At 40.6% G+C, this 25,981-nt stretch overlaps 1 protein-coding gene across 10 annotated transcripts in view; it reads left to right on the plus strand.

The window, feature by feature from the left end:
* Window positions 1–20,857, plus strand: part of Nrg1 (neuregulin 1) — a 1,000,950-nt gene extending 980,093 nt beyond the window's left edge. For 2 of the 10 annotated variants that reach the window (XM_038325665.1, XM_038325671.1), the window contains 7 exons: window positions 457–515; window positions 6,866–6,889; window positions 11,431–11,533; window positions 13,036–13,162; window positions 16,500–16,630; window positions 17,402–17,608; window positions 20,197–20,857. In XM_038325665.1, coding sequence (XP_038181593.1) covers window positions 457–515; window positions 6,866–6,889; window positions 11,431–11,533; window positions 13,036–13,162; window positions 16,500–16,630; window positions 17,402–17,608; window positions 20,197–20,851 — 1,306 coding nt within the window. In that variant the 3' untranslated portion in view covers window positions 20,852–20,857. Of the gene's footprint in view, window positions 1–456; window positions 587–4,909; window positions 4,996–6,865; window positions 6,890–11,430; window positions 11,534–13,035; window positions 13,163–16,499; window positions 16,631–17,401; window positions 17,609–19,715; window positions 19,837–20,196 lie in introns of those variants that run through there. The other 8 variants (XM_038325675.1, XM_038325676.1, XM_038325666.1 and 5 more) reach the window with 7 other exon arrangements.
* The last annotated feature ends 5,124 nt before the right edge of the window (window positions 20,858–25,981 follow it).

Here is a 25,981-nt window from a genome sequence, read left to right on the forward strand (position 1 = left end):
CTCCACTCAGGGCATGAACCCATCCACTGTGGTCTCAGTTGCCTGTCATTCACTTAGGTCCTAAAGTTAAAATGTGAAGGAATGACTGGTCAGAGAGGCCTGTGATTCTGGGAGTCAGCAGTGAACCTACTCCAAATCATTTTCTACCTATTTCTCCAACTAGATGACTAAACCATCAATCGTCTGGTGACTTCTTTGGAAAGAAAGCAGTCACCTAGAAATCCTGGAATCTTACTGCCATAGACGGCTGCAAACTGAATTTTTTTTTTGTCCAAATTTTTAAGCGCTAGGGAGATGCCAGAGTATAAAAGCCATGATCAGGACAAGGATTCAGTTCCTGAGGGTGAATTCACCAAGTTCAGTCAATGACACTCAAGGACCTTCTCTAGCGTATATTCACCTCTTCTCTTTTTCTCTGTTTTTTTTCTACCATTGTTTTTTTGTTTCTTCTCTCAGGTGCCCAAATGAGTTTACTGGTGATCGTTGCCAAAACTACGTAATGGCCAGCTTCTACAGTACGTCCACTCCCTTTCTGTCTCTGCCTGAATAGGAGCATGCTCAGTCGGTGCTGCTTTCTTGTTGCTACATCTCCCCTCAGAGTCACCTAGAGCTAGCGTGTTCTACCAGGTCTAATATTGACTGCCTCTGCCTGTCGCATGAGAACATTAACAAAGCCGTTGTGTTGCCTCCTCTGTTTGTGACTAGTCGGCTCTGGGTTGCTAGTAGGGGTGTGAGGCTCCGGATATTTCTGAGATGGATCATGCATCCTGTGGATAGTCCACATGGAGGAGTGAAATAATAAGAAAGACGTTTCAGAGTTGCACTTGTATTGATAAAATAAAGTCATTGCACCAAGCAGTCCATTTCTGTATCCAACATCCACAGCCTGCAAAGGCCGTTGTTAGGTTGTAACCAACATACCCTTGAAATGATGGTAAGTTGATTTTGACTCAGAGTGTGTTATTCATATCAAATAAACATCACGAAAAGAGTTCAGACTTTTTTTTCATTAAGCCAAGTTCACATCCAGGCAAAAGGACAAAAAAAAAAAAAAAAAAAAGCAAAACACTACTAGGTTTTTGAACCTAGATAGAAAAAATTAAAAACAAATATTTCCCAGCCAAGGCAATATTCAGGCACATAGTTTTGTTTCTTGGGAAGTAAGTAATTCAGAATGAGTTTAGATAATCACCATTATCCTAGTGTTCCTTAATATGATTATTTATGCTGCTTTAAGGGTAATCTTAGAAAGTAGCTATTACGTAAAGTTTGGAATACTATTACTTCAAAATATAATAACAAATTTAGAAGAAATATGTAAGTGTTTAATGCTGAGCAGGCAAGTTTAGTGGAAGTCTGTGAGGTCATGATGTTTTAAACATCATTGCTAAACTACTCAGTCCACATTGTAGATAATCTCCTGAGTAACTCAACTGGATGTCTGTCAGGCTCCTCGTGAACTGGGGTGGTATCTCTCGGCCTCTAAAACCTTTAGAACATCACATTGCCTATATCCCACTTAATCGTGTAAATCATGAATTGGTAAGGTTTTCCTATGAAGCTTCAGATAACCAGTATTTTAAGGTTTGTGATGACGGTGTCATGCCATGACGAGGCCCCATTCTCCCGCCTTATAGCTTGAAGACAGTCGTAGCTAATGAACAAACTAATGGGCCAGCCTGTGTTCCATTAAATCTTTACTTACAACTATCAGTGCAAGGCTGCTTTTGTCAACCCTATCAATTAATAATCATCAAGAGTATTTTACACAGCTCACTACAGTTTAACTTCTTAAAACATTGAAAATAATCACACAAGCTGGTCATTTAAGTATCCAAAGAATCAGAGATTTACCTTGGTTCTGATTCATGGGAAGAATAAATTTCTGTTAATCGTCACAGATATCAGTGCTTAGGGAGCAGAGGCAGGTTGATCTCTCTGAACTACAGGCCAGCCAGAGCTACACAATGAAACCTTGTCTCAAAAAAAGAAAAAGTTAAGAGTCACAGATGCTATTAGTATAATAGCCATGTTTTTAGTGAAATGAAATTTAAGTACTTCCATAGACTAAGTTATCAAAGATTATGGCATAAGCTCTAATTTTCCCTAGTAAAAACTGGCAAGTTGGTATTGTTAAATTTTGAAATATATTCACTGTATTAACAAATATTTAAATAACAGCATTTATCAGACATGAATTTTCTCTCAGTAGCTATAGGTATTTTTTTTTAATTAGATAGGATAGAAAGTAAAAATAGAAGGGAAAGTAGAATTTTAATTAATAAAATCAGTTTTTGACTGGTTTGGTTGTATTCAAATAGCATAGATTTAGCAAGCCCACATGATAGTATAGGTATAAATCTACTTTTTAGAATTTAATGGAAAGAAGTAAGCTATTCTTATATATGTCTTATATATTCTCAGCCACTAGAGATGTGTTGTAGAAGGTTGTCTCCCTAGATAAGGGCAAGCATCAAAAATGCAAATATTTTACAGAACAATAACTGTTAACTCTGCCATTGGTAATCACCAAATATGTGCTCATTCACTTTTCCACCATTTTCTCTTTTATTTGACATTATTTAAATTAGCCACTCTGTCTGAAGTCCAGGATGAGGCTCCTAAAATGAACTTTTAGTAAGCCTTCAGTGACACTTTGGGAAGGCATGCAGGAAATTAGCATTCATGTTTAACTTGATTTAACAAGGATTGATAGGAAGCTCAGTCATGAGGCCAGCTCATAATGGCTGCGTTATTGATACCACATGTCTGGAGGAGCAAGCGTTTCCAATCAGACACCACTTTTTCCCCGAATCATCTTGTCCAGAGTTCATTTTCTAATGTCTGCCTCTGAAGTTCTCAGTTTGTATCTTCCCCAGTAGACAGACAGACAGGGGAGTGAGTTTTGTTACTCCATGTTCAAGTAACAGTGGATGCTGACAGAGAATTTAGACGAGAATCCCACAGAGGTCACTTGAAAATGTGATTGTTTACAGACACACTGTCTTAGAGAACATGACATGATCTTTAAAGAGAAGAATCCTGCCTCAAACCAAGGTTACAGCTTGCCAAACCATATTCTCAGTTGAAGAGTAACATTGCAACGAGAATATACAATTCTTCAACATGTTTAACACATAATTTATATTATTAAGGTTAGATAGTTATCTTGATCACCACATCGTATTGACTGGTCCACAAATGCTGATTTAACTTAGGAAAGAAAGGGGTACAATTTACAGCAGCCATTTGTCTTGAAATATAACATAGAGTACTTCTTAAGAAAGTATCCACTTTAGCCTTAAATCTAGTTAATCCCTACTTGTGATACTGTGATCCCTAGCAAGTGGTGGCATGTGTGTAAGGAGCCCCCACACAACGCGTAGACTTGGTGGAGGAAAGAGAAAATACATTCAGAGCTCCAGGACCCGGAGGCCGCATGGGGCAAGTATGTCCTGGGGAAGCTGGCAAGCCATAGGAACTAAGTATAGAACAGCTCACATTATAGTTGACTTTGAAGTGGACATTTAGAACTTGAGGCACATTTTCAAAATGAGTAAACTTCTCAGCCTTAAAAGTACTTTTGAGCCATTTGTTATTAGCATATACATTATTTCATTGATTTCTAAATGTTTTAAAGAGGCTGTTAAGATAATGTACATATCAAACATGTATAACATGTATCTTGCTAACGGTAGAATAAAGAGCACTCCACAGATGACAGAATTGTCATACATTTCAATTGAGTGTGAAATTTGCTTTGTGTGTATGTGTGTGTGTGTGTGTGTGTGTGTGTGTGTTCTTCTGCACATGAAAACTGGGGACTAGGGCAAAAGTCTATTACATTTCAAAGGGCTCAGTAACAATGCAGATTGTGAAAAACAGCATCTACACTTGTAAAGGTAAGTCTGAAATTAGAGTCAAGACACTAAATTCCTCCCATTTAGAAGAGGCATTAGAGTTTTTTAGAAAAAAATCCAGAGATACAGAAAATCAAGACTGCATGTCTTTGAGATTACTTGCAGAAACAAGTCCAAAGATGTTAAAAATAGCATCCTGAATGCGTGAAATTTGAACAGAAACCATAATTGCAATGGCTGTATAATTTTGATGAAAGAAAGTTATTTTATTGTTCTTCTCGCTAATGCAGTTGAAAATTTAAATTAACCTCCAGGTTAATCAGTTTTCGTCAAGTAATTATAAAAGCCTAACACAAAGGATTAGCGAGTCAATATTTAATAGTTTCGGGAGACTTTAGATTTAAATTATTTTTTTTATATTGCCATGGTCCTGGCAGGAAATCTCATGTAGAAAAGGAAACTCAATTGTTTACAGTAACCTTCGTGTTTGTGAATTATTAATTGAATTTGAAGCATGTAGTGGCTCGCCAGAAGTTCAGTGGAACCATGTGCTGCATAATGAGCTAGCACCAGCATTAGATTAAATAGAGCAGATAGAAAGAATTTCTTTACCTAATGGAAAGGTTGTGCATTCTGCTTCTTTTGTGGGATGTAAAGTGAAAGAGATATAAAGATAAATGAGAGCATCGTTGTTCTGGGTCTAGAATGACTGATGCATGCATTCTTCTGCTTGTTTCCTTGTTAGGGCTCACAGCCAAAAGAGATTCCCATTTTAAGTACCAATTTCCTCTTGAATTATTTAAAATTGGAGCTGCCTGATGTGAATGACTTCCCTTGAAATGAAATTATAGTTAGGCTCACAGGCTTACCTATAAAACTGTAAATGCAGTAATATGTATGCATGGGCATGCTACTAATTTTACTGAAGACTTAACCAAGCTTTCTATGCAACTAATACAAATCATTAGAAGCATTCACATAAGAATGGAGTAGTTCTTTGGAAAGGATTTTTTATAGATATGTCTTGATTTTAACCCTTAAGTTATTAGTGACTTATAGGAGGAAAAAGAAAGAGACACAGAAGCTTCTAGGAAGAAAATTGGATCATAGCTTCATGAAAGAAATGAGAAAGGAAGTTTATTATCAATTTCCTTAGAAACCAATTTTTTTCACATTGATGTTCCAAAGTTTATATGAAAAAGCAAATGGGAAAAAATGTCAGTCTGATGAATTGCATAGAGGCAAGAGAAATTCATTTGTGTTTGAATAGATTATTTCATTATGAATTACTTGTACAACGGAATTAACCCTAAGGCTTCTGGTTCTTAATTTAGGAAAAATTCAGACTACTTGTGGGTGTACACCAGACCCACATCAGAAGTCATTATAGATCATGCCTCCCATTTCCAAGATATATTTTTGACGTAGGGATCATCATTTCTTGACGTGGCTGCAAAATCTTCGTCTATTTTCTTTTTCTGATAGATCCTAGGAGTATTCAGTGTTTCCCTGCATAAAATTACTCAGAGTAACCATGAATGTACTGCACTGTTTGTCCCATGATGCATCTCTAGACATGTCTTTTTCCCAGAATCCTGAACCCTCTGCTCTTGCAGACCGTAATTCGTTCCATAGGCTCACCAGTGAGCATGCGTTATCATGAATTTTTTTCAGTAAGCAATAAGCCTGACCAAAGTTACTAAACAGGTGAGTGGGAGAGACAGGATCGGAACCACGATCGGCCCTTCCACTTGTGTCTTTAAGGGCTGCTCTCTCCATGTCCTGACTGATGATTTTGTAAAAGCCACATCCCTGCAGCTTATACTGCAAGAGTGCTACTTTATTATATTAGTCGAATGCCCCCGATTTCTTCCTAATCCACTAAGAGAAGGGACTACAGACGTCTGCTTCTGATCCCTGCCTCCCACTCACCTTTCACCCTAACACATTGTACTCACCGAGAGAGAGGGCCTACATGCTTGATGAAACTTAACTGTCAACTTTTGTTGCAAGAAGGCAAAGTATCCTTCCTGGATATTTTTTGCTCTTTGCCTCGTCCTCCCTCCCCTTGTTGCCCATTTTCGTCTGCACAGGCTTTGTACAGAGCTGTGGAAATGCTGGGCATTGGCTCACACTTCCCTGGGTGGTGCTGAGGTTCTCTTGGCACCTGTGCCCACTGGAGCTCAGCACTGTGGAAAGCTGACCTAATTACCTCTAACTAATAGTTTGAAAAAGTAGTAAAGACCCCAGAAACTGAATCTCCACATAACACACCTAGGGGGAAAAATCTTTTCCTTTTCAATTTGAAAAAAAGCGAGGTTTCAAGTTGCCCAATCCTACACAGAAATTATATGAAAAACTGAAAACAGTCACCAATAACCTGGCTTCCCTTGGTCATGTTTCTGGGTAGAAGCTTTTGTTGCTTTCCTAGAATGAAATGGCTGGTGTATGTAGTGCAGGAACTGGGAAGTTAAGTGACAGAGGTACAACTTTAAAAATAACACTAAAGTATTACTACCCACCAGCAAGGAAAATCCAGTGTGAGACAAATTTCAAACCAAGTTACTGTCTTCGTGACATGTACTCCTGTCTCTGCCACTGGATGCATTTAGTTCAAAATTCAAACAAACAAAAAACAAAACAAAAAAAAAAACTCCTTAGAACATCTTCTAAAAGCAAATCAACTTATTGCAAATGCTTTTGCTGGTTATAAAATACATCTGTTCTTGAATGACGAGTCAAGCATGGTTCAGCTCCTAACCTCCCTCGGTAGAAGCTTTGGAAGGTTACTAAAGACCCTGTGCTCTCCCGCCTCGCCGGTGGGATTGCGCGTGCCTGAGCATGCTTCCGTAACACTCACCGCCTGCCCTGTTCAGTGTGCACGCACAGAGCTGTCGTAGTCGTGTTTAATTTGTTTTGGAGTGCGGTGTATTGCTCTTTTCTGAAACTTTTCTCCTTTCTTTTTTCTTTTTTTTTTTTTTTTTGTCAACTTTCTGCATTGGCAGAGCATCTTGGGATTGAATTTATGGGTATGGACCAATCATCATTCCTTTTAGCCTGCAGAATGTAGAGCCTCTGAGCTGACCTCTTTTGCCCTTCCTCTTCTTGCTTTTCAGTTCCTAACTAATTTCCTTTTTCTTTAGAAGGGATCATACAGCTATAACACTGGTTTCTCTGCTTTCCATCTACAATTAGTTTATGGAAATGTTATTGGGGTGCAGCAGGTTTTAAATTTCCAAGCCTCCCTTTACTTAGACTAGAGGTCCCTCCTGCTGTATCTTATCATAGACCCCACATTGTGTGACCCATTGATTGGACCATGCTGGTACTTAAAAGCTGGGGTAAGTTGGAATGGTGCATAGGCTACAGGAGAAATCAAACCAAAGGTCAGAGGGGAAAAAATAAGTACATCCATGTAAAAGATAGCCCGATGGGGGTTTACATACAACATAAAATTCATCTATTCAATACCATAGCATTCAGGTGTCCTACACTGAGGTAGTGTTCTATGCACTGAAGAACTAGTAGTATCTTGGAGATACTCAGGGTCAACTCTAGTCAACTTCATTTGCTTATAAGCAAGCAAATAGAAAACAAAGGATGTTCTTTTAGGTGGACATTCCAGGGCTGATAGAATTAAATTGAAAACACTAAGATTGAGATTACTGAGAGGAGTCATCACGTAGAAAAGCTTACCTGTAAATATCAGAACAACAAAGCTCCCAAAGGCAGATGAAATGTAGGCATAGTCCATAAGACCCATTATCCAAAAATAAAAAGAAAGAAAAGAAAAGAAAATAGGTAAAGGGTCTTTGTGAGAGCAGTCTGAAAGAACCCAACTGGGTCTTGGTCGAAAGCACCATGTTATGATGATCAAACTGTCCGCTCCCTTTGCGGCTTACCCGAGGTGCAGCAAGAGCATCCCGACCGAGGCTGAGCATCCTTTTGGCTGAGGACATCATCTACTCAGAAACGTCACTGGTGATGCATGAGGCAGTAGCCAGTCCTGGCAGGGACATGGAGAGGAGCTTAATTGTCATTCCTTCTAGAAAACAAAAAGAAGATAGCTATTCAACTTGTAGGTTGAAAATAAAAGCACAAATTTAAATGAGTGGGCTTTTTGGCATTAAAAAGAAAAACAAAAAGCTCCTACACTTTGGGAACACAAAGAGGTTTACACATCACTCTTGAGGGTTCTGCCTTCCTCAAAGGAAGACTCCCTGTGCCAGAAATCTCATAGCACTATGGGAAGCCAATGGCCAAACCCTCAGAGTTACCTTTTTCAATAGTAGAACTTCCCTACTCAGAGGAGCTTTTTGGCCTGACCATAGAATTTACTATTTCTATTTCTAGATAGTGGAGTCAGATAGTTATGCTGTGTAACTGCTCCCTCAGTTGTCCTCCTGGTTCAAAAGGGCAGCGTGCTGCCATCTGCCTCTCTCAAAGACTTTGTAGTGGGGAGACCAGTCGTTATATCCTGAAACAACACCTGACCTTAAGGGTCATTGCAAAACAAGAGAGCAAGAGCAAGTGACTCTGTCTTTTCTCCTGGATGCAGCAGAATGAAAATGTCTCGCTGTGAGTCACTGCGGTCTAGTCCATACAGCCAAACCAGAGAGACTTGGAGCACATCCACTCGTGGAGACAGGCCAGACCTTCGGGCTGATTTTTAGTACTAGCTCTGATTTGCTCTTGCCCTGTGGATACTGCCAAGCAAAAAAAAAGGGGGGGGGATAATTTAAAAAAAATTACATGAGAAGAGCAAGAGCAATAGTCTAAGGGAACATGCTGTTTGTCAAAGACTGTTTTTTTTTTTCTTTTAGCATTCATATTGTGGAGATAATCTGATGTGGCAAAATCATGAAAAAAAATCAAAAAGTTTAGGTGAGAAATCTTTCTTGCAGTCAGAACTGATGTGAGCACAGGACTTAATCTTGTTCATGTTCCCTGCCTTTAGTTAACTCCCTTTAGTCCCATTGTCCTTTACTGAACACTTTAGTCCCTGAAATAATTGTTTTACTGACGAGCCTTAAGAATAGGCCAATGGCCAGATGTGAGCCAGTCACACACCCAACTCAGTCTGTTCTTTCCTAGTCAACAACAACTGAAAGAGAACTTATTGTAGGGATCCTTGAGAGTTTTGGGGGGCAACCCATGATGCCCGCAATGCTCATTTTAGTCCTTCTGTATGCTCCCATGTTTTTGAAGTTTGTAGAAACCATTTCTTAGGTGTTTCAAAGTATAGGGAGTCTTTGAAAAGCAGCAACCAAAGGCTTGGTTTTTAGCCTTTCTTCCCCCCTCATCCATTTGTGAAACCAAACCCAGGATCTCCCATATTCTAGGCAAGTGTCCTACCTCTATACCCTTGCCAAAGCTCACCAGCTTAAAAAAAAAAGTACATTAGGCAAAACATGGGATGTAGGGCTTGCCATTTCTTGATGCCAATGTTAGTGCTCCATTTCCTAACAAGCTTATGCTGTGTGAAGAAAGAGCAGTAGAATGAGATTATGCTTCTTAGACAGACACTCTAAAAACTGTGGATGCCAGGGAGGGAGGCTACAGAGAACACCTCATAAAGGCCAATCCCCTGCCATTGTCTGGGGGTAACAGATAGGAGCAGTTAACACATAAGCCCCTACCATCATGTCATTGTGAGACCTCTGCAGTGCACACACCAACACGTTAGCTCCATGACACCACCTGTATGTCTCCTGCATACTTTGGCACCGCAATGCACCAACTGCTTGGCTTTTTAATCATGGCTTCCATGTCACGGCTAGCCCAGTTTAGGAGTTATGCTGTATGGGACACCCCTTCCCACTTTGTACCCACCTTTTCCTCCCCCTTCCCCCCAAGCATCTCCTCCGTCTGGTTTTCATTTCTTTCTTTATTTTTTCTCCCTTAATATCAGGCATGCTGTGCCAGGGACTCCAGATGGCTCCCTAACTTTTAACCTTGTTTTTCCCTTATACTGGACTTTCTTGCTCTCTGTCATTCTTTCAGTCTGTCTGTCCTCTTGATTTGTTTTTCCTCTCCACCTCCAACCCTTTCTGTTTGTTTTCGTATAATCTCTTCAGTATTGTCTTTTCCTCACTGACTTCTGTTCTCCTCTTAATAATCAGAACTCTATTAATTTGATTTGACAATGTTCTTGACCTGTTAACTGGGACTTGATTATCATGGACTCGGCTTGTAGGAAACGTTTTCATTTATGATAAGATCCACTAATTGGATAGAAATTTAAATTCGCTTATTCATCTTTAAAGAAAACTTCCTGTGGCCTGCCCTTTCTCAATGCAGACAAAGGTATAGCTCCTGAGGCTGGAAAACCTATGATGAAAATAATCTTTGTGCCTTTCTTGTTGATACCCAGAAAAGACCATTCGATTTGCGCCGGGGTCTCCAGTTCTGGCCCCGCTTATTAACTTTAATGGCACACAAACCATTTATAATGTGTGCTGGGTGAATGTGTCAAGATCGTCCAATAAAAATAATTAGATTATCGGAAGCTTGGCTGTTAAGCAGCCAGCATCTCCAGTAAGTCTGCAAATTTTGTTAACACCCTGACTCACCTTTGTACAAAACCAAGACATCCTCCAAAGGCCCTGATTTTCACCTAGAAAAGTTTCAACAAATTACAAACTGACTGCATCTGGAGTAGAATGGTACCTTGAGCTCAGATCTCTTGAGAGCACCACGTTTCTTTAGAATGGTCAAGTTGTCTGATGTGGGGTTGTGCAATCTGGTCCAAAGTACACATCATTTGTGTTAATGATGGACTTCTGAATACAAATCGAGTTGCTAACTTCAGCTAAGAAATTTATAACCATTTTCCTCCAGAGAGCAAACCTTTCCTGTGGCCCAAGAGTGCCCTACCCATCAGGTTGGGTTTTATCTGGCCCGAGTCCTGATCCCCCACGGTGTACTGTTTCTTCTGCTTCATTTACTCTACAACATGGGACTGTTGCCTTAACTAACTAACTACAAGCCAAGTTCATGTTTGCAAATACTTTGGAGTTAAATTTTGTTCACTGTAGAAATGTCTCTCTGTAAAGACCACTGGATATGAAGTGATGTCATAAGACAGGAGGGGAGTGGAAAGAGGATTGGCATGGAGGGTGGTCAATAGAGGAAGAAAGAATGAACCATCTCCCTGATGCCCATCTTAGCTCTCTTTATCAATATTGATTCCTGTTGTCTTTGCAAGAGATGGTTTGTAATATATTTAATAAAATAATAACATTGATAAAGGTTTAATAAATTCTTTTGTAATTAATGTCTATGATTTTCCAGTTTAATATCATATATATATATAATTATAGCTTGAAATTAGACAAATCATAAAATATAACATTTTTACTTTCAATGGCCCTAGCTAGCTTATTATTTATGCTCAGAGTAGAGCATAGAATATGTTGTCCCTTAGACATGTATGTAAACCTAAAGAACTGTCAAGTGTTCATTGTCTGGGGGACATGGGTAATGTCATTAAGCATGCCAACTGTTCAGTTGTCGTAAGTCCTGGTGATGGTAAATGACCTTGGTGACATGTGCTCTCACCCCTTTCCAGAAGCGGAGGAACTCTACCAGAAGAGAGTGTTGACAATCACCGGCATCTGTATCGCCCTGCTGGTGGTCGGCATCATGTGTGTGGTGGCCTACTGCAAAACCAAGTAAACCTTCCCCTCAGCTCCTCATCCACTCCCCTTGGTGTAGAAGTCGGTTAGGCAGGCAGGGGCTCTGCAGTCCCAGGGCCCATGCTCAAGGCTTGGGGAGCAAAGGAACACAGAGACTTAAGATCCTTATGTTCCCCACTCGTGCACCTTTGCCTGTTTATGTGCAGCTCAGCAAATTTCTCAGTGATCAGGGCTCTGTGAATGGACAAAGAATTAGAGGAACAGGCTTCTGGGTCAGAGTTCCGCACAGGCACAACCTACTAAGAGCATAAATGCCAAAGATTGAGGAAAAGTCCAATGCGACTCATAAGGATACGTCCAGAAACTTAAGAAATAAAGGAAGCATTTCATAGTATTCAAGATACGGGTGTTTGGGATTTTTTTGTTGTTGGTTTCTTTGGGGGGGGGGGTTGGGAGTTAAAATGAGTATGTTTTAATTCTATGATTTTCCAACATAAATGCTCTCTAAATGGGCTGTATATATAGAAGTTTTTGTGGAAGGATAAGCAAGCCAAATTTGCTTGGAAAGAAAGTTAAAGAGAAAACCTTAAAGATAAGGCCGTCCTTATGCCTGAGCTTCTACAGGTGTCCCTGTTAACACGCATGCATTGGCCTAGCAGGGAGATCCCTGAACTTTTCTCTCCACCGAGGATTTCTTCAAGTCCAAGTGTAATACTCAGAGTTGTGGCTTCTGTTTTGCCTGATGGCATAGTATTTTCTGGCCCAAACTAGTCATAGTAATGTCTTGTTCCGCATGTTGTGTTACAGAACAGAGGTCACATGCATTTTTGCCACAGAACCTATAGCATGAATTGTGTTTCCACAGTATCCTATGGTTAGAAGGCTGTGTGAACTGACTGATAAATATAAGCTCTCATGGAATTGGCATCATAGGTATTATTAGATTCAAATTTGAATGTTTACCACCTCTTCTACAAAAAGCATTGCAAGTGCTTTTAAAGTCTTGTTACAATTGCACCAAAATATAATGCCAAAATATACCCAGAATTCCACTTACATGTGGGTCATGTGCGCGCACACATTCACTGTGTAAAATGTACAAATAAAACAGTGGGCTAAGTTAATTTTCTTAATAAGTCACATAGAAAAATTAATGAATGAAACCAGTCTTATCAATTCCATAGTTCAAAATATGTAAGACCAATATATAATGTAGATAAAAATGTACCAAGAACATTGAGAATTTAGCCAAATATCAACATTTCTGTTTTTCCTCCTTTTTTATTCTCCCTCAGTACAATAGCTATGTATAACATTTCTATGAGAATTCCATCTCACTATTAAAACCAGCTTTCTAAGGATGTGTGATGTTGCTCTTTCTGAGATAGAGTGATGTATACTTTTCTTCCCCCTTTATCACCACCAATTGACTGCCTCAAACTGCTTATTAGTGTTAGAAGAATACAGATTTGGCTGTAGCGAAACAAACAGAAAGACAATGTAATAGGAACCAACGTGCTCCTTTTTTTCATATCCAGGAAACAGCGGCAAAAGCTTCATGATCGGCTTAGGCAGAGCCTTCGGTCTGAACGGAACAACATGGTGAACATAGCCAACGGGCCTCACCATCCGAACCCACCACCAGAGAACGTGCAGCTGGTGAATGTACGTTGACCAACCACTGGGGAAGCCAAGCATTCATTTGCCATTTAGGCACACTGAAGTTTTTTTTTGTAATCTTAGGCCATTAGCTGCTGTCACTTATCACATTGACTTCCAGAAACCCACAGTTTTGCCAGGAGAAAAATAATGAAAGCTATTTGAAAATGGATTTAGTTATTACATTAGCACATTTTTCCTTTATACAGTGTCATTAAGACTTCGGGGTAATACTTGGTGTGTTCTGCAAGGAGGCCATAGAAAGAAGGAAAAACAAATAAATAATAAAACCAGGGTCATAAGGAATATTTATTTTTAGTCATTTAGAAATGAAGGCTACTCTATTATTATACCACTGGTTCATAACAAAACAAGCTAGGAGCTTTGAAGTATTTCTATGAGGTACTTTTCATGGTACATGTGATTTTCTGATTCCAATTTCCAAAGGAAGATTGGGGTATGAAAAGGCAGGAGATTTCTTAAGTATTCTTTAAGGAGCAAAGCTAGGAGAAGGTAATACTTATTTATTCCCTGGCTCCATCTGTGTGATGTCATGCCCTCCAGATGAAATTCATCCTTAATCATTTGGGTATTTTGTTTTTATTGTGCCATGTACTTAGTTCTAAATGTGACTAGATTCTAGGCTGCTCTTGAGACCATTTGCATATCCCCATTGAGGTCTTCCATATTAAGAGATCCGGACCAGAGCTCTTGCCAGATGTTCTGAGTTCTGAAAAATTGTTGTTCATGTTCCAACCCCCGTTCTCCCCCTGGAATTTGTAGTCCCTAATTCTCCCCCTGGAATGTGTAGTCTCCCATTCTCCCCTGGAATGTGTAGTCCCCATTCTCCCCGTGGAATCTGTAGTTCCCCATTCTCTCCCTGGAATGTGTAGTCCCCCATTCCTTCCCTGGAATCTGTGGTCCCCCATTGCTCCCTTGGAATGAGTGGTTTTCTTAATAGACAAAGCTTGAAATTTGTAATATCGCTTTGTGTCCTGTAAGAGAAGGTATATCTTAGGTGGAGAAGATGGGTCATAGACACAAGTCTGGAGCTGGGGGTTACTTCCAAGTCTCATAACAGAGTTTTGGGAACCAAAGTGTAATAGGGAGTATTTGCTTCCCTCCCAATAATGGGGTTCATTAGAATGCTCTTCAAGGTCAAAAAATGCACTCACTAACAGTAAAACTGTAATATTTAATATATAATGCAATATATATATATAATTTGACATAGATTGATGTATAACATAATCTATAACAGCAACAGGACCATGACTTTAGATTGCAATTATAGCACAAATAACCCCCTTTCAACCTTAGTTCTTCATTATAGCAGGGCTAAAAATAATACCAACTTTACTAAGATAATCTGCCTGAAACACTTAACCCAGCACACTTAGTGAGTACTTAGTAATTGTTAGATAGTGTTTTCATTAGATCCACTGGGTGGAAAGTGCCTCCAGAAGGCAAGAGTAGAATGGGCACTAACGTGGTAGCAGCTCATGGTGCAGTCTTCAGGATAAGCAGTTGTCCCCAGGAAATTCCAGATGTAGAAGTGTTTCTTTTTTGTTGTTGTTGTTCTGTTTTACTTTTTTTTTTCTCATTTTTTTTAATTAAAGATTTCCATCTCCTCCCCTCCTCCTCCCCCTTCCCTCCCCTCCCTTCCACCCATACCCCCACTCCACCCCTCTCCAAGACAAAGAGCCATCAGAGTTCCCTTCACTATGTTAAGTCCAAGGTCCTCCCAGCTCCCCCTAAGTCCAGGAAGGTGAGCAACCAAACTGACAAGGCTCACAGTGAGCCTGTCCATGCTGTAGAGTTCATGTTCATTGCCGTTGTCCTTGGTTTCTCAGTCCTCCTCCACCGTCAGCCACATTCAGAGAGTCCGGTTTGGTCCCCTGTTCCATCAGTCGCATTCCAACTGGACTTGGTGGTCTCCCGTTAGATCTGTCCCACCGTCTCAATGGGTGAACGCACTCCTCACGGTCCTGACTTCCTTGCTCATGATCTCCCTCCTTTTGCTCCTCATCAGGACCTTGGGAGCTCAGTCCGGTGCTCCTATGTGGGGCTCTGTCATTTTCTCCATCCAATGCCAGGTAAAGGTTCTATGGTAATATGCAAGATATTCATGAGTATGGCAATAGGATCTGGACATTTCTGGCACCCTCTCCTCAGCTGCCCAAGGAACTAGCTGGGGGCGTCTTCCTGGACACCTGGGAACCCCTCTAGAGTCAAGTCTCTGCCAACCCTAGAATGGCTTCCTTAACTAAGATATATAATTCCTTGTTCCCCTATCCACCCTTCCTATATCCCAACCATCCAATTCCCCCAAGCTCTTCCCATCCTCCACTTCACACTTTTCTCTCCCCATCCCCCCCTCCCCCTTCCCACCCCACCCCCATGTTCCCATTTTTTGTCCAGCAATCTTGTCTACTTCCAGTATCCAGGAGGATAACTATATGTTTTTCTTTGGGTTCACCTTCTTATATAGCTTCTCTAGGATTTTTTTACGAATTATAGGCTCGATGTCCTTTATTTATGGCTAGAAACCAGTTATGAGTGAGTACATCCCATGTTCATCTTTTCTATAAACAGAAAGAGCCAGCCTGTAGAATCCCCCACGTGAATATCGGGTTCTTCAGACTACACACTCTCAGCAGACTCTAAAAGTATCCGTTTTACTAAATATCTCTTTCTGATTCTTTTCTTGTGGTTTAGCTGATTTCACTCAGAGTTTTAGAAATACAAAGGGCACTTACAAGAAACTTTTCCATCACTGTTAGCCCGCAGTAACAGCTACTGTGTTCTGCTGATGAAAATAAAAGAGATTCGCCAGAGAGAAAGCACTGGGCATATGCAATTTGTTCAGAGCTTAAAAATAGTGTAAGTCTCTCAAATATCACTCAGCAAGTTAACATCTTCAATAATATCAGTAGGGCTAGCATAGGCCTATGAAATTCAAAGAGGAAGGTCTAAAATATTAAAACTAGTGGCATGAATTGAAACAAGTCAGACTATATTACATTTTTGTTTCCCTCATATATCGGTCGTTTTGACTTGGAGAAATGTGGACAAAAATAATACCTGACCGAATATTTGTGATATTTCTGTTATCAGTTGGAAATGAGAGAAATGAGGTTGAGATTTCTTGTGCAAACATTTGGAAAGGAATTTTATTGACTCCATGTATCTAACCTCAAAGCCATTGAGGCCGGAAAAGGATTCGCCATCTGGCTGGCTGAGATCTATGTGAAATATGCGTATGAGAACCGATGTGGACCTGGATTAGTGTATTTATGTTTACACCTGCATGCCTTTTCAAGTTGTGTCTCTGGCTTTCCAGCAATTCGTGTCTAAAAACGTCATCTCCAGTGAGCATACTGTCGAGAGAGAAGCCGAGACATCCTTTTCCACCAGTCATTACACTTCCACAGCTCACCACTCCACGACTGCCACCCAGACGCCTAGTCACAGGTACGAGGGGAAACAAACATCTCAGAAGGAAAGAAGTCTTCCTAAGAATCATTTCCTTTGTTTCTTACCCTTTATTATCAAAGGCAAAAGAGACAGAAGCAGGAAAATATACTGAGTTTGAGCATTCATAGATTTTGGGGGCCTAAACTGCTCTTACCAAGTTAAGTCTAGGCCTAATGTTTCCATTAAAAACAATGAAAATGCTTAGTAATTATTACCTTGCAGGCTTGCTGCTCCTCAGTCTAGAAGTTGCCATGCCTTGTACTCTGCTATTGCTGCCCACTATGGGGAAAAAAAAAATCCGTCTAGATTCTGTGCGATACTTAGACGTTTGTTTCTAAAGCGTAGACTGCCCTGGCAGTGCCCCCTGGAAATGGCTACATAGCTGATGGCTCAGTTTTCTGATGCTCCTGTGGTTTTGTGCTGGTGGCGCCCACTCTACAGTGTACAGCACCAGGATTCCAGCTGTTAAGCACACAGCAATCCTTTTGTTTAGCCCAAGCCACCCAAGCACAGTGAAACTGCAATAATACTTAGTACATGGTGGCATTTGCTAAATAGTTATGGGATGGATAGAGAAATGAATGAACAGTGTCTTTACAAATCCAATCTGAATCAAGATTCTCTTTACAACAAAGAAATCTTGGTATCAATTCTGGGCTACTGGTGTATCGATATTTGCCAGAATCACTTTTGTTCTTTGCCTTTTTTTTTTTTGCATGTAATTAAACCAGTCTGTCTCACTGCCTCTTACGTTTCCCTTCTACCCAGCTGGAGTAACGGGCACACAGAAAGCATCATTTCAGAAAGCCACTCTGTAATCATGATGTCATCAGTAGAAAACAGTAGGCACAGCAGCCCAGCTGGGGGCCCACGAGGACGTCTTCATGGTCTGGGAGGCCCTCGCGAGTGTAACAGCTTCCTCAGGCATGCCAGAGAAACCCCTGACTCGTACCGAGACTCTCCTCATAGCGAAAGGTAAAACCGAAGGGCAAAGCTGTCATGGAGGAGAGCCGCATTCAGTAAGAGAATCCCATGAGTACCTGCGGTCTCACCGAAAGAAATTCATCCTTATATAAGGGGTGTCATCAGTTCCCCGATACTTCTAGTTGGTGAAGTCATCCTCTTATTTGGCTGAGCTCCTTTCTCCTGAGCTTCTCCCATCATCTCAGTGGCTGAAAGGCAGCAGACTCTTAAGGAGTGAGAGTAATATGTGTGGACTGTACAGTCAACATGGAGTTCTCAGACCTGACCCTAGGCTCAGACTCACTCAGGGTCGTACTTTCTTCAGGTGTAACATTTAAGTACCCCCATCTAATTCCAATTATCCGGTTGTCCATATTCTACCTCCATGGCTGATCTGGCCTTATGTTCTCATACGCTAATTGCCCTACCTCTGGCCTCAGTTAGATCAAGTCAAGGGCTGTTGTCTTTGCTGATGGTCATGGGGGAACACCCCCGTGTGTTACACCATATCGTGTCCCGTTCATGAAGTTCCAAGCAGTGATGGATGAATAAAGCTCTTGTGTGATTAGCCTGGCAACTTTTCTAGGAGATTTCCAAAGCGCATATAGCCTCTGATACTACCCTTTATTCCAGAATGTTTGCCTTGCCTTCGGTGGGAGATGTAGTTTGGGTCAGAGAAGTAATAACAAAGGCAAACTAAAGAATGAAAAAAAATAGATGGAGGAGGTACTAAGTAGGGGTGTTGAACTTGGATGTTCTCCTTATCCATTTTCACCTATGCGAGAAGAAAGCCATGGCTAACTGACATTTTAGCCCATCTGCAAGCTGTTACCTGCTGATTTTCCAGTCCAATTGGTTTATTTTCTTGTTATCGCAGTCTGGTCTTTTCCTATTGACTAAAAGGTCATGATAATGCCAAATCCATATGTATTTTACAGTGACCTGGGTGGAGATGGTTTCAAAGAACTTTTCATTTAAGGACCTGAAAGTACAGTGAACCACCCATTGGGAACTTTCAGGTCAAAGAACCTATTAACTACCTAAAGCAGTTTCAGAAATGACATAATTCATAGAGTCAGTATTCTCTTTATAACACATCTGTAGAAGAGTGTGGTCTAAAACTGGCTTAGAGCATTTATCTTCTTCTATAATTATATTTTTGCATATTGAAGTCTCTTCATTCCTGTTAAGCCTTCTTGGAACACGCACAAGGAGTAGGGTGAAGGTTCTCTTCACTGCCCTGGCTTATCTTTGGAGATTCTGTCTGTTAAAGTAGGCATCCAGACATCACAGAGATACCACCTAGAATCGTGGAACTGTCTTGAGGTGAAAGATCATGGGAGACAAAAAGATGAGTCACTCGTATGTGTTGTCTGAGCTGCGACAAGCATTTCACAGAGGGTCTAATTTAAGTACCCTCAAAAAAATATATCTGCACACTTGGGCTCCAAATGTTTCAGATTCTGAGACACTTTTTCTAGTTTTAAACACAGCTGGGTCTCACTTATTTATCACCATGAATCATGGACAAGTGGGAGCCTTAATAGTCTTCTTTTCCATTATCTGGAGTTCAGAGAGCTCCAGTATCCTGTGTCATCACAGGTCACATCGAATTTGACTGTGATGCTGTGTGCTAGTAGCATCACTATCAAAAGCTGAGAAAGATGACTCAGACGCAGCCCAAAGGATAGTCCTTCCTGTTCTAGGGAAGGCACAGCACTGCAAAACAGGAGCACGGTGTCTGGACTGGATTGGTGGCATTCACAAACATAACATGGCATAAGATACCATGGTATATCCAACCCTTGTGTTTACACAAAGGCTTGCTAGGCGCTTCGGAGTTTCTTTGACAAGTGTTCTCAGAAGGAAACCAAAGACTGATGCAATGGTGGGATTTGGAAGAGCAATAGATGGGAGATTGGCCACTGTGGGAATATGAAACCAAATTATGGTTCTTATCAGCCATGCCTTGAATGTATTGCACCCTGAAACGGAGAGTTGCAAATTTGAATGTGAACTAGTAGCATTTCATGAAAATTTCAACTGAATGGCACACAAATGTACTACGCTGTTTTCAGGAATAAATCTTTAAGTTACTATGCTCTTTTTTTTTCATAAGACATAACCTTATAGCTGAGCTAAGGAGAAACAAGGCTTACAGATCCAAATGCATGCAGATCCAGCTGTCAGCAACTCATCTTAGATCCTCTTCCATTCCCCATTTGGGCTTCATTCTCTAAGACCCCTTGGCCTTTAGGAAGGTATAGTATTTAAGAATACTTCTTTCCCTTCTAAGTCCCCCAAGCTGGGAGCCTTCTTTTCTTGGCTCACGTACTTTTATTTGAATTCATGATGAGACTAAACTCTCGAAAGCTTTAATGAGCTAGATGATTTAGCTGATCTTTGCATGGTTCCTGTAAGGAAACTCTTGGCTTTATAATGATAGGATCCAAGGGTGCCGAACTTCTAGTGTAAAACTTAAGTATTCAATGATGACTGTTCTCTAACTATAGCCCACGATGAACTCTGTCCCCTGCCCCTCCCTGCTCTATGCTTCTTATTTCCACTACACTCACGTGGGGTATTCTGTGCTCACACAGGTATGTATCAGCCATGACCACCCCGGCACGTATGTCACCTGTAGATTTCCACACGCCAAGCTCCCCTAAATCACCCCCTTCGGAAATGTCTCCACCCGTGTCCAGCATGACGGTGTCCATGCCCTCCATGGTAGTCAGCCCCTTTGTGGAAGAAGAGAGACCTCTGCTTCTTGTGACACCGCCAAGGCTCCGGGAGAAGAAGTGTGATCGTCACCCCCAGCAACTCAACTCCTTTCATCACAACCCTGCCCATCAAAGTACCAGTCTCCCCCCTAGCCCACTGAGGATAGTGGAGGATGAGGAGTACGAGACGACCCAGGAGTATGAGCCAGTTCAAGAGCCTGTTAAGAAACTCACCAACAGCCGGCGGGCCAAAAGAACCAAGCCCAATGGCCACATTGCCAATCGGTTGGAAATGGACAACAACGTAAGTTCTGTGAGCAGTAACTCAGAAAGTGAAACAGAAGATGAACGAATAGGTGAAGATACACCATTCCTGGGCATACAGAACCCCCTGGCAGCCAGTCTTGAGGCGGCCCCTGCCTTCCGTCTGGCTGATAGCAGGACTAACCCAGCAGGCCGCTTCTCCACGCAGGAAGAATTACAGGCCAGGCTGTCTAGTGTAATGGCTAACCAAGACCCTATCGCTGTATAAACCTAAATAAACACATAGATTCACCTGTAAAACTTTATTTTATATAATAAAGTATTTCACCTTAAATTAAACAATTTATTTTATTTTAGCAGTTCTGCAAATAGAAAACAGGAAAAAAACTTTTATAAATTAAATATATGTATGTAAAAATGTGTTATGTGCCATATGTAGCAATTTTTTACAGTATTTCAAAAAACGAGAAAGATATCAATGGTGCCTTTATGTTATGTTATGTCGAGAGCAAGTTTTCTACAGTTACAGTGGTTGCTTTTTCACAGTATTTCAGCCAAACCTCCCATATATTCAGTTGCTGCTGGCTTCTTGTGCATTGCATTATGATGTTGACTGGATGTATGATTTGCAAGGCTAGCAGCTGCCCCTCTGTTTGCTTCCAGTAGCTCCCAACCGGTACTATCTTGAAATGGCACATCCGTCCAAATACTCTTCTATTTTGTATGAAGTCTTTGCTTTCTGAATATGAAATGAGTTCTCTCTACTCTGTCAGCCAAAGGTTTGCTTCACTGGGCTCTGAGATAATAGTAGACCCAACAGCATGCTACTATTACATATAGCAGGAAACTGCATTAAGTAATGTTAAATATTAGGAAGAAAGTAATACTGTGATTTTTAAAAACAAACTATATTATTAATCAGAAAAGACAGCTTGCTCTTGCTAAAAGGAGCTACCATTGACTTTACTTTTGACTTTTTGGTTGTTGTTGTTCTTGACAAAGAACAACAACTTCAAGTCCAGCTTAGAAAGTGGGTTCTGGCTTGCTATCAGGATAAATCTAGCAACTTAAAAGGACTTAGTTTCACTTTCTCTATGGGTGGAGGGGGAATGATCCAGCAGCTCATCTGTTGACCAACCAACCATGGCTGCTCAAGGTGCAATCCTTTCTGACATATTTTTTTAACTGACTGGTTGAACCCTCTTCTTGGCTCCAGAAGGGGCGCATCATATCATGAAGCCTGAGCCCCAAGAGTACACTCAGCCATCCTTTCCAAACCACTTGTAGAGTGCAATGTGCCGGCGGTACATCGTGGTGACTTGGCCATCACAGGGAAATGCCCCACTTGTAGAGTGTTCAGGAATGACTATGTAGAAGTCACAAGGGGAAAGCCGCTGTGTGACCCAGTTGACATCTTAAAGTTTGGTTGGCCACTCCTTTCTCCCCATTATGTGTCTCTTATGTTCAACATGGTCTGGATGGTCTGGATTAAGTCATAACTATGCATGAATATGTTTTGCCAGGAATGGCCGATGTGCATGTGATTTGTGATTAGCAAGAACTTTCCACAGTGATACCTCACTAGGGAATGTCAATAGTGTTGGAAAGATTGCACCTTTTCTTGGAGAAGCGACTCCCACCTGTGGATTGATGATCTCTCTCCATAGATAGCCTGTATCTCCCATTTGTCTTCTATGAGTTTTTTTTTTCTCATACTGTCTCAAAAGCAGGGCTAGGGTTGGTTTTAACTCATTATGTTATCTTATGATTGTAAAGCCAATGAATGCTTAGAGATATTAGCATATGAACAAATGTTAATACAGGAAAAAAAGGTGGCGAGGTGGAGAATAATCATTCAGAACCTTTTATATTACCTCCCTGTCAGTCTGGACTGGAGCTCACTGAGTTTCTAAGTAGGTTCCTAGGAGTCACGTATGGGAAAATGGGAAATAGTTGAACAGGGGATTGACAAAGTCAAAGGCAATTATTGATCCTTGTTCCCAGTTGAACTGAATCTATTTTCTTTACCAGATCTTTGTTACAAGTCAAGGGAACTAATCATATACAATTAGGGCTCAGAAGAACACTGCAGGCTGACCACAAGTCCATGTGTTACACTCCTCCGTGTTTTGAAGAGAAACTTGTCTGTTACTCTTGGAATTTGATGTCTCACATTTCTTGCCATTGTTCACGCAACGACTTCTCTGTGCTCAGAGTGTTGTCCTTTTTCCTTTCTTAGCCCATAGGGAGGAATGCCTGCTGGGAAAAGCCTGCACTGGCTTCCCAGTGCTGCAGGTGGTCAATTCTCCACGGGGAGGACACGTCAGCAGGCTTGAAGATAGTCTCTCTACTTAATGTTGACTTCGAAGGCCTTCACTCATTTATCATTTGATAAAGAAATTTCTTTATTGTTCTTTTAAAAGTCTTAGAAATTCAGTTCCCAATTGGTTGGTCACTAGGGTATTGAGAAAGGCCCTTCTAAAAAGATAGACTCTCCCGATGACAACAAGGAGCAGCATTTTACTAGCACAAGAAGCTCTACAAATTTGCAAATCGCAAAGAAACATCATCTTTTTCTTTCTTCTGTGCTTTACCTGGCGACCACATTTGTCTTACTAGTTGGAAAGCCTTTTCCCCAAGAGAGCAAAGCTTCCTTGGTGAGAGCAGCCACTTGGCCGCTCAGGGCTACAGTGGTAGCCTCTAGCTTCATGTTTCTAGGGCTGTCTCTACACTGCTTCACTGCCAGGTCTCTCTCAACCATCCTGTTTATGAACCCAGGCAGAGCCGTAGCAATGCAAAGGAATGCACACCTGTGTTCCTAGCATGCGTGAAGATGCCTTGTATTTTAAGGGAGTACAAACTACTCAGAATTTAACAGAAAGTTTATTTCTTGGGCCTGAACTCAAAACCATATAGAGCAGGGTACAGTAGACACCAAATTCCTTTTGTACTTACTCAAGATTTGTTTTCAGTCCTGCTCTTTGCTCCGTTTCTCCCCCTGCCCTCAAGAGTGCCTCATGGACAGTCTTCTGCAGCTTTCTACAAAGTAGGCCTCTGTTTAAGAGAGAATGTATCTAGAGCAGCAATATGCCATCTCTTTCTTGTTTCTGTGTGACTGTCCATATAGATGGAGTCTAGCCAGGGTAACTTGCTCTGTATCGATTCCTCTTCTGGCCGGAGATTGAAGGTAGACGGCTCCTATCAGTGAATAAGGAAGATCTGACCTTCCCTTTCAGTCCTGGCTGCCTTCCAGCAGTTACAGGAATTTCTGTCCACTAAGATCCATGACACACTATGGAAAAATGCAGACAACATAAAATGGCCACAAATCACAATCTCTATTATATATTCTTTTGTAAATACATATTGTATAGTACTTGGATGTTTTCTTAAGTCATTTACTGTCTCTATGAGTTAATGTTAGGTTTTACTCTCATACTGTATAACATTGTAAATAACATAATGTCCTTTATTATTTATATTTAAGCATCTAACATAGAGAATTGTTTTCATATAAGTTTAAGATAAATGTTTAAAATATATGTTTTTTTCTTTGCTTTAAAATTATGTACTTTTTCTTTTTCATTTTTAAAGAATAATTTATTGTTCAGGGGAAAGAATATATATGTAATTGAAACTATTTGAAGAACGCACATTTGAAGGCCATGAGGTACTGATAAACTAAAGAATTTATTATCTCAAATACTAAGCAATAAGTAATTGTGATTTATTTAAAGTTTTGTTCATTTCCCAAGAAAGTCATACTGCAATAAACATGCAACTCTATGGAGACATGAGCGTGTTGCTCAGCAGACAAACACTGCAGTCTGTTAGAGCAGACTTAGCATCTATCCATGACAGCTGTGCTATCTAGGACTGTACTTCGTGGACCCCATGATCATCCTGTCTCTGTTGATTTTGCTGCATTGCCCATCCTTGAGTCACCTCCCTCCCGACTCTGTTTCACACTTCATTCCTTGCTGTAGGAGACACATAGTCAAGCAATAGGATGCTCCATTCCATAGCCACCAGACCTCCATTCACAAAGACATCAGAGGGAAACATTGCATACCTTTCTGGATCCTGCATGTCGATATGTCCTGCTGTGACGTCAAGAAACTTATTCTCATTAACGGCAATGACTTTATGGGACAATCCTATGCAAACATAGAAGAGAGCAAAACTTATTATGATTCAGTGGTTCAATGGCCACAGTAGCCTCAAAAAACATCTATGCTAATCTTCCCTATAATGTCTTTAAATTTAATTCCCATCGTGTGCACCATTTTATAAGAAGGCTAAGGAGCAATGACTTTACTCTCCTCGTTATATCAATAAAACAAACTGATGCCCAAAGTACTGCTCAGGGAGGGGCCTATGCAGGAAATATTCCTCACATTCTAGGACTCATTGTAGAATGGATATAGTGCTTTTTTATTAAGATTAACCTTATGAAGCCATATTTTAACAAATAGATATTTTGTGTGTAATTTTTATATATTTCAACCATTCTACTCATTATCTCAGATAGATAGAGAACATTTAAAGGATGTATAATAAATCTGCCTGCTTTGGAGTTTGAGCATACCTGAGATTTCCCATCCAAGTTCACCTCAATGCATAGACACATTTCCTGTTCCCTCATAAGAGCACCACTAACACCATTCCCAAGTGTCTGGTTGTCCAGGAAACCAAATGTTCTGAAGCCACAAAGTGAATCCACTTATCCGCTAGTCATTCAGCTTTCAAGCCAGGCATCAAATCAAAAGATGAAAGAATATTTTAAAGTTAGAGTCTGGGACTCTTTCCTCAACTTGTGCTGTAAATTTTCCAGCCCCATGATCAAACTAAAAGCTGTCCGTGACAATATCAGTAACTTAAGATAGACGTGTTTACCTAAGTGGTCATGCCATTTCAGGTAGAAGAGGATGCGAAGGAAGGTTGTATAGAAACATGAAAACTCAATTCTAGTCAAATTAGAGTTTAGATAGTTACTATTATTCTCCAGTTGTGTTTGTCTCTTAAGTGACAAATCTAGGCCAGTTCTGCAGACTAGGAAAACATCTGTTTTTCCAAGCAATCTGCAGAAATTTCTCTTCTCTGCTCCAATGATAAATCATTAAAGGGCTTAAGGTCAAGGATTTGGGGATCAGTCAAGCTGGGCTGAAATCTAAACAGTGGAGATACTGGAAAGAGTGGGAGTCCGTTATCTTAGCATCATGTTGTGTTCTCTCTCTTTCTGAATTCTCCTCTCAAAACTGATAATCAATTAAAGAAACAATTTATGGAAATTAGTACTCCAAAAGATTAATCTGTTATCAGCTGAGAGCTTCATAATTATGAAGGGAAAACCTTTATGTCGGTTTAGGAAGCTGTATCTTGTAACCTAGAAAATAGT

The sequence above is a fragment of the Arvicola amphibius genome, chromosome 4 (genome assembly GCF_903992535.2).
Source record: "Arvicola amphibius chromosome 4, mArvAmp1.2, whole genome shotgun sequence".
NCBI classification, from domain to species: Eukaryota; Metazoa; Chordata; class Mammalia; order Rodentia; family Cricetidae; genus Arvicola; species Arvicola amphibius.